General features: G+C 41.6%; 1 protein-coding gene across 2 annotated transcripts; it reads left to right on the forward strand.

The window, feature by feature from the left end:
- Positions 1-244: 244 nt before the first annotated feature.
- On the forward strand, positions 245-8,807 carry zdhhc18a (zDHHC palmitoyltransferase 18a). 2 transcript variants are annotated; one of them, XM_074684166.1, is made up of 10 exons: positions 247-900; positions 1,102-1,262; positions 1,551-1,700; positions 2,502-2,639; positions 2,746-2,797; positions 4,275-4,377; positions 4,459-4,571; positions 5,331-5,436; positions 6,505-6,575; positions 7,148-7,287. In XM_074684166.1, exons 1-9 carry the CDS (start codon positions 668-670, stop codon positions 6,544-6,546), a joined length of 1,098 nt encoding a protein of 365 aa, XP_074540267.1. In that variant the 5' UTR covers positions 247-667; the 3' UTR covers positions 6,547-6,575; positions 7,148-7,287. The 2 variants fall into 2 exon arrangements, with proteins under 2 accessions (XP_074540268.1, XP_074540267.1); XM_074684167.1 differs by lacking the exon at positions 6,505-6,575 and having other exon boundaries at positions 245-900; positions 7,148-8,807.
- Positions 8,808-9,489: the final 682 nt, after the last annotated feature.

The following is a 9,489-nucleotide window of genomic DNA, read 5'->3' on the forward strand; positions in this document are numbered from 1 at the left end:
TTTACAACCGCCCGCGAAATACCCCAACTCTTTTTTTTTTTTTACATTAACTTCTATTTGGTATCCATTCCGTATTTTAATGTGAATCATACACCACAGTTACAGCTGCCAATGCCAATCCAATTTGATCAAGCAGATGTTATTACGAAGCTAGCGTATCAATCAGATCTCAAAGTCATCTCCTCGCACACCGCCAGTGTTTGTACCGCTACCACGCTACATCCACAGCAGCTACAAATCAGCGGTGAGTCTTTGGAGTGTACGTCAGCATCTCCGCTGTTACGTACGGCTGACGGTAATCAAAAAAGGAAATGTGAACTGCCGCAAGAGGCTAGTGTAGAAGCTTATTTGTGACACATGGGTCGTTATTCAAAGCAAAATGGCGAACCATGTTAAAGATTGGCTTTAATTTAAATACCAAAGATGAGCGTAAACTCGGGGAGCGATTCAGTTCGTAAAACTGCAACGGAGAGGAATACTTCTACTGGTTCGCTAGCTAGCTAGTTCGAGTTAGCTTTCAGAATGGGCATCTGAGCTCCAACAGGACAAGCAACATATATGCGTACGATGACTGAGAATTAAAAGGACTGATCCCGGTAAACGCGGCGAGAAAGGAGAGCTTTGTTTGTGTGCCTTTTCTACCTCCTAACGGTCTCCTGTTTACGTGATGAAGAATTGTGAGTACCAGCAGATCGACCCGCGGGCGCTGTCGGTGCTGCCCTCATCGGCACAGAACCACACCGAGAAGAAAGCACTGCGTCCGCGGAGAAAATGGGAGGTGTTCCCGGGAAAGAACAGGTTTTTCTGCGATGGACGGATCATCCTGGCCAGACAAAGCGGTGTCCTTCCTCTGACCCTGGGCCTTATTGTTGTCACTTGTGGCCTTTTCTTTGCATTCGAGTAAGAACCTGGAAAGGTGTTTCCTTTCCAATAATCCCTGAAAGCATCATGATGATTTTGCTTACCTTACATATAGGAATTTCAGATCATTTATGTGTAAACCTTGGGTTTGGAACTGTGTAAATAAAATTATGTGTTGGTATTTAAGTTGTGCTTGGGGGTGACAGACGTAAACAAAGTGTATATGTCTCTTTTTGACAGTTGCCCATTCCTGGTGAAGCATCTGACCATCTTCATACCTGTGATTGGAGGAGTACTTTTTGTGTTTGTGGTCTTGTCCCTGCTGAGAACCAGCTTTACGGATCCAGGAATCCTACCACGGGCAACCCCAGATGAAGCAGCTGACATAGAGAAGCAGATAGGTAAGACAAACCACAGAAATCCAGGCATACTTGCTTTGGGCCAGATGGGGTAAAAGAGCTTTGCCATATGGGAGATCTCAGAGGGACATGTTGTTGTTTAACTGTAGACAAAGACCTAAGCAGCTTATGCTCTATGATTTGTGGGGAGTGCAAGGGATAAGCATTGAATCATTTTTGCTTTTTAAAAAACAAAAAGCGAAAAAAAACTTTCTTATATCATAGAAGTAACTCTTGGGGGAAGTGTGTCGATCATTAAGCTTCTGCTCCTTTTTACGTCTCTGTTTTAAGATACCTCAGGGTCCTCTACGTACCGCCCCCCTCCGCGGACCAAGGAGATCCTCATCAACCAGCAGGTGGTAAAGCTCAAATACTGCTTCACTTGTAAAACATTTCGCCCACCTCGGACCTCCCACTGCAGCCTTTGTGACAACTGTGTGGGTAAGGATTTTGTGGGATGTTATCCCCCGTGCACTAATTCTGAACAACTTAGCTTGATTGTGTAGGACAGCCAGCCCTGCTTGGTTGGAGGGTTAATGTCATTTTTCTGTCATGCTTACAGCAGAAACCGGTGTCTTGGACATTGCATCCTGAAATATTATCTCAGGATAAAGAATTAAAAACATTTTTTCACTCTATACTAAGGAATACAATTAGGCATCAGCTTCTTGCCTCAACAATATGTAGTACAAGTTTTGTTACATACATTTACTGTAACTTTAGACTAAGGGTGCTCTTATTCCAAAGGCTTGTTTGCTTTGTTTAGAGTTAGGTAATAAAAATGATATACTGGTACATTTTCCTTTAAGGTTGTTTTTGTGTTCACACTGCAGTATTATGATATAACCCACCAACAGAAAAGTTGTGGGTTGACTTGGAGCAGGTCAGTGGCTCATTAACATTTTGGCCATAGAGTTAATTTGTCAAATGTTGGTCAGTACTCACAAAAATGCTGAAGTTCAGTCTGTGATGTTTCCACACTTTGATTTTCTGCTGTTGATTCATTCACTGGAGACAGTAACATATACCCACTGTTTTTTGTGCTAAATATCATATGCAAGGATAGTAACACTCATTGGGAATATATTTTTGTAAGGAGAGGGATTATGACAGTAAACAAAACCTTTGATCATATTGGCATCTGACTGTAAAGTATTTTATGGGTTTAACAAACAAAGTGCAGAGTTGAGCTTTCACTCGTGTCTTTGATCAATGTTGTCTTTCCTGTTTTTTCATCCTCAGAACGATTTGACCACCACTGTCCATGGGTGGGGAACTGTGTGGGCAAACGCAATTACCGCTTTTTCTACAGCTTCATCATCTCCCTGTCTTTCCTGACATCTTTTATATTTGGCTGTGTCATCACACACATCACTCTGCGTAAGTTTTCCCACATTTGATCATGAATAAAAACAAACACATTGAGCTGTGTCTGTAAGGTAATCAAGACTAATTCAGCTTTTGATCTTTTTTGTTCCTTCTTTAGGCACTCAAGCTGGTAAAAGCATTGTTCAAGCCATTCAAGAGAGTCCTGCCAGATATCCTTTTTACGTCACAAGTAAAACAAACTATATGCGTCTTTCCAAATAATGACTGAAATGTGCTTAGGAATTACACAAACAACACTGTTGACTCTGCACTTCTCACTGCTCTTCTTTAGCCTAAGCTCACACTTAATAGGATCAGAGAGTTAGCATTAGCAAAGCGCTGCTTCTGGGTGGACGGCTTTCCAGTTCGAGGTTTGCTGCCTCATGTCACGGTGAGATGATGTCAGCAGCAAGACAAATATAGACTGCAGCATGGTTTTACTGGATATTTGAAAAGAGGGTGTGTTTATATGCGTGTGGTGTTTTTAAATTCTTGTGAGTCATCCAGTTCAACATATAAGGAGGGGTTGTTGGACTTAAAATTTTAAATAATCCTTCTGGTACCCCCATAGGAACATGAAATTATTTAAATCAAAAAGAAAAAACCCTATTCATCCCTCACTGGTGTTTTAAAAAAATCCTTATTTCAGCCTCCCTTTAAAACATTTGTTCTACCTGCTGTCTCTTTAAGGCTCCCTGCTTCACCCCCTTCGCTTTGATTGGTCAGCCCTCTGGAGGTCTAAGAGGGAGAGCTATGGGCAGACCTTAGTGTATCAGGCTGACCCCTCCATGGTTACTTTAGATCCTTGTGTGATGACAATGTAGCAAGTCGGGTAAAGATCTGGTGGAGATCTTGTGATGTTTTTGAAACAGACTCTTTTGAGCTCACCTTGCAGAGCAGACGGACCTGCCTGATTCCGTTTCTGAACTCCTGCAGGTCCATCTTGAAAGGCTCCAATGACCAACGATTTCACTCGGCTAAATTCTGACCGGTCCAATCAGGGAAGAGAGGCGGGAGCTGTGGGAGCAGACGTGACGTCAGCAGACTTTCGTACTTGTCAGTGTTCCTTTGACTCTTAAGTTAAATTTATAAAAACGGAAACTGTCGTCTAACGCCTTTTTCACAGCTGTTTCTCGTGATTCAGTAGTTGTTCATCTATTGTTTCTCAGCAGCGGCTCACATAAGCTACGTCATACCGTGGCTTGATGTGGATTGGTCCGTGGTGAGTGTGTTAATCAGAACGGTCGTCCAATCACCAGCTGCAGATTTTTTTTTAATGTCCCGCCTCTGAAAACAAATCGGAAGAGCTGCTACCCAGATGGACTAGTGAAATATTTCCGTGGCGGATACATGAAACTGTTTGTCTGGCGGGTCAGGTTAGTTTTGAGCAGTTGAAAGACAAATTTGGGAATTTCTACCTGTGATGGAAAATCTGCACATGTTTAGAATGTCCTCCCGAACAGATACTGTATAGCCCCTTTTAAAGTATGCAAAGGCATGAAACCCCCTCTTCATTATGAAAAAAAAATAATTTCCTGAATCTTTTATGCGTAATTTTACACACAAATATTTTCACCAACAGACAAATCTCATCTTCTTTGAATAATTGCAAATGGTAGTAACAAGCCTTAACTCTTCATGGTGCACTGTGGTGGAGTTGGTGATTTGTTTCTTCTCCATCTGGTCTATTTTGGGCCTCTCGGGCTTCCATACCTACCTAATAGCCTCCAACCTCACAACAAATGAAGACGTAAGTGGGCATGCTTCTTTTCATAGGTGCTAAAATAAAAATACCCATACATGTAAAACTTGATTCTTATCTGCCCTGCAGATAAAAGGCTCGTGGTCAAGTAAAAGGGGTGCTGAGGATTCTGGGAACCCTTACACGTACAACAGTATTATAACCAACTGCTGTGCAACATTATGTGGACCCATGCCCCCAAGGTGAGAATCTTCTTTTTTTTTTGTATGTTTGTTTTCTTTCTTTTTGTTTCTTTTCAGAGTGTTGCAGGTTAACATTACATGCTATTGCCACTTTCCAATTGATTTTCAATACAATAAATCCATATTATATTCTCTGCAGATTACATTTGTCTTTTTCTTTTGAACATAACACTAATCTGTTTTTCTCTCGGCTTCCCCCTTTCCCTCTTTTAATAAAGATATAAGTATGTAAATAAGTGGGTACAAACCTTAATACTGAAAGTACTCCTGTGACATAAATATGAAATCATACATCATTGTTTTAAAAAAAGAATATTGTGTGTTATCACTGACACAGAGGATGTCTATTTCTTTTGTGCCAAAACATAAATCTCTTAATCTTTAATCTTTTACTGAACTTCTTCCTCATTGACAGTATTATTTATACATTTTTACAACAAGAGCTGCATGTGTGAAGACTCGGCACATCCTAGGCAGAGAACAGCAGCACAAAACTAAGAATTAGCAGCAGGTGAAGGTTCATATTTAACTTGAGATGCTGCACCTGAATAATTGCATGGGAAGAGGAGATGCCTTTTTTAGTTATGATGAGACAACTCATAAATTGAAGGGACAGTGAGCAGAGTTCCTTTTGTCCTTGAGAGCAGTGTTAATGAATGTATTTCTCATTAGATTTACATTCTAGGGTCTAGAAATATGTTTCATGTGAAATTCTGTGCTCACACGCTTTATGACACCACTCCTTGTTTTATTCTGTAGTCTGATTGACAGACGAGGTTTCCTTCCTCCTGATGAAGCAACCCCCGCTGTCTCTGCTTCAGAGATTGAGCTGCCTCCCTTCACAGCCAAGAACGACGCACACATGGTAGGATGAACCAGCTTGTGGTCCCTCCTGAGTCCCGACCCTCCTAGAGCTCCTGTGTTGTTGTTGTCCTTAAGCAGATCCCAGTCAGTGTGCCTTATCCAGTCTGTGTATGTGTTTGTGTCCAAACCTCTCGACATGTAGCGTCAGTCTCGAAGCAGAGCTGACGCGAAACTGTTCCTGGGGTTATGAAAGACAGGTTTGGAGTAATGAGTGCTGTATTAAGTATTCTTTGCCTGTGCTAGACTGGAATATGATCAACAAGAGTTAGTTCATGATGACTTGGAGCTGGCACATGAGATTAAGCAAGATTTCCACTGAAGAAATGATTAGCTTTGGTCAGTTAGAGCTGACATGAAAGAGGGAATTTATCACCATGCAGCAGACTGTAAAATACAGCTGTGTCATTTGAGCCAGAAAAACAAAATGTCCAGGACGCCACCTGTAGCACAGCTTGGCACCACTGAGCAAGAAAGTGGGCACAGAGTTTTTACAAGACGGATTGAACCATTTGTCCAGGACTTTGTTGAGTGGCAAAGTTCCTCCGTCAGACTGCTGCAGTTTTTGTAACAACGAACACGTTCTTGTTGCACATTTTGTTATTGTAAGTTCGCCTCCACGTACAGGTTTCTGCATCTACCTCCTTGTTCATGTTCCACTGGGTGTGCTTGTATGTTTAAGCAAAGTTGTGTGAACACAAAGAACTTGATTTGGGTCTTAAAGCAGGACATGAGGACGGTGTTTAATTTTAGATTTATCAGCACTTTATCAGATCAGGTCATACACCATGAATACTTCTGTTACTGTTTCGAATGTTGTTTTACTGATTTTTATTCTTAAACTGGCATTTCCATCTTTTGTTTTTACATATTTTCTTAACCTGAAGAAGTGTTTTATGTTAAATAAAAATCATTCTATATTTTGCTCTGTTTGGTCTGTTTTGCCTTTTTTATTTTTCACGTCCTCTCAGGCCTGATTCCAGACCTGAAGAAGTTTTCTGATTTTAGGAAAAACTTTTCAAACAGATCTTTTGACTCTCAGTGTTTTATTGTGTCCGTTCCACCCTGCCAGGAGGAGAACTGTCAGGATTTTTCTTTGTCCTGCACAGCCTGAAGGGCGCTACTGCATGTAGATGGTTAATGGTAAGAGTAGGGTTGAGTGTTGCGCATTGCTTCACGCCTCATTCATTGCACTTCCTGTCATTGCACAGTCTGTGTTCAGGTTTGAAATCACCATCATATCTTAAGAGATTATAAATGAATGCTAACAGAGTCAGGGTGATTGGTATTTCCTCTTGAATGTGCATGCTTTGCCATCATTCATTCCTCTCACTAACATGTGCTCTTTCAGTCAGTAAGGGATGGAGCTCTTGTTTGAAGGCTGATGATCTAACTCTCCTCTTTATAGTTGAATTTGATACCTTTTAACACATTTGCAGTGTTGCTGTGTTTGCATGAAGAGGTTAGCACAAACTACTTCTGCAAAATGGTTTCTCGCCTTCTGCTTTTGTCAGAGCCAGCAGAAACAAGAAGCTGCTTCCTTCATCGTGTTTCTAACTCACTTCTTTTTATAACCCTCCATCTGAATCAATGCTGCCATCACTGCTTTCATTTCCTTCACTGTGTCCGACGAGCTTGCGACTAATCATTTTAATAACCATAACTGCCTGATTTTCTTTGTTTTCTTGACTTTTCTGTTTTCCCTCCTCTTGCAGTGCACTCAGAGCACCAAGGATGTGCTTGAGAGGATGGTCCACTCCTTGGACTCTCAAGGCTTATGCCCCTCTGGCACACCAAAGACCACTCCTCTCAGTGTGGAGATCTCCAGCACTGCAGCTTCACCCTCGGCCGGCTGCTCGCAACAGCTCGACCGCCAGCCGGCGCCTGCTCACTGCCCACTGTTCAGCAGAAGCAGCAAGAGGGACTCGCTGCACTCCATCAACCCGGCCTTTCGTCTGGCTTCTCCCTCCCCTTCGTTGAGCCGCCCCACTCTGATTCTAGGGGATGCACCTGACATCGGCTTCATCTCACTGCCCTGAGTACAAACAGACAGAAAGGGGTTGCTGCCTCGCTGCACAGAATCACAGGAAGTGTTTCCAACCACACACACCTTTCATAGTGTTGTGTTTCATTTTGTATGTCAGGATAACTTCCTGAAGAGTGAAATAAGCCTCACCTTGAGCGACGTTTTGTTCTGTGTGTGTTCTCAACACTTTTCTGTTTTACTCTTCAGTTCCTTCACAGTGGAGGTAAATCTTAGTAATACTCTGAAGCACAAAAAAGAGATATTTTTTTAAACACCTTTTTTACAAAGACACCCAGAACATGCCTCCACATCTCCACAGAACCTCAAGCCATACATCACAGCCGCAGTGTTTCTTCAGCTCTTGAGAAAATCTTTATGCAAACAAATCTTAAAATCTGGGAGTACACAAAATATGGCTGGATGCAAGAGGAATTAAAGCTTAGATTCACTGAAGTGGCAAACTCTGGAGAGGAAGATACTCAAGAGTTAGCCTTCTGTGACATCCTTTCATCTAGATACACATCACTGAAGTGATAATAGATGGATCTAGTCTGACAGTATTGAGATAAAAGAGCATGTGTTGGGAGATGGACTGAAAGGAACAGATATTATTTCGGTGTAAGAAAGTTGTGACTTTATTTTCAGTTCTCTTTGTCTAGAACATCAGATGAATTGAGGTTAAATGGTGAATATTGATTTAGTTCCATCGTGGTCACAGGTTTTTCATGTAGACGGGATAGATACTGGAATGTTTAGCTAGCACATGATGTATGTTCACTTTTTGTTCAATTTGAGGAAGTATTTATTGAAGCCAGTCTTGGATTGTAGTAATATCTTTGATTTCCTGTTGATGTGATCTGATGACACGCTTTCAGTCAGAGTGAGGGTCCTTCTTTAGACTGCACACAGCCTGACACATCCAGTGATCAGCACAGACCGTGTGTATAAAGCAGACTAATGTTTGAGGGATGCTAATGCCACTGTACGTGGAGCATAAAATATTATTTCTGCAACTTTCCAAGTCACAGCATAAAACTGACCCTCCTGCTGTCAGAGGAAGTGACAGGTTAGTTGGTGCCACTAGGGGGCAGCATGTGAATAAGGATTCCAGCCTATGGTCACAGGTCAGTATAGGAACACATAAACCATTGAAAAAAGGCCTTTTGGTGTTCTTTTTCTGTAACTGAGAGTTGCAGCTGTACATAGGATGAGTTTGTGCAGAAAAACTTTGCCATAGTCACAGTGTCATTCTTAACCAGTCTGCATCAACAACCATAGGTGGTGTATAACTACAAGCAGTGCTTGTATGAACAAACTTGTTTGTATTTTGTAAGATGTGACAGTAGAGCTGAAACATTTGATCAATAAAAATATCTGTTTCAATGATCTTCTTTGGCTTTTCTTTCTAACCCAGCGGTTCACTTTAGAAATGACTTTGATGTCGGACGTACTGTAGAAGTCTGAAGTTGAGATCATCTATTTGGAGAACTCCTGCATGGAAACAATGAAGACATGCATGTTGACCACATGTGCTTAGACATGCAAAAATCCAGCTCAGTCTCTCTCGCAGTGTGTCGGTGTGTGTGTGTGTGTGTGATTGGGGCACAATGCTGACAGATAAAGGTAGATTAGGGAAAAGAAACTTGTGGCAGCTGAAACTTAAATGTATAGGTACCTAACCCAGTCATGGACAGTCACTGTTATCAAGAAAGATGGTTTTAATAAAGATATTTGTTTTTTTGTGTCCTTGCTTCATCTGTTCAGAAATTCGCTCCCATTCAACACGCTGAAAGTAGGTATTTTCAGGACTGTGGCTCAGAAATTTTTTCCACCTTGTAATAGCCATTTAAACAGATATTATCTTTCAAAGTGTGGTAAATAGTTCCTTTGGCAATGCTGACGACATAGTGTGCATGCCGTGCCCACGGTTAGACGCTTTGCCTGTAATTATTGAAATTGAAAACTCAAGGAAAATATCCTGAAGGCCAGTGATCACAGTGGATGAACCACGACAGCTGAGGCTGACTGAGG

Source organism: Halichoeres trimaculatus, unplaced genomic scaffold (genome assembly GCF_033239565.1).
Source record: "Halichoeres trimaculatus isolate MK-OKI-2021-1 unplaced genomic scaffold, fHalTri1.1 fHalTri1_scaffold_12, whole genome shotgun sequence".
Taxonomy (NCBI): Eukaryota; Metazoa; Chordata; class Actinopteri; order Labriformes; family Labridae; genus Halichoeres; species Halichoeres trimaculatus.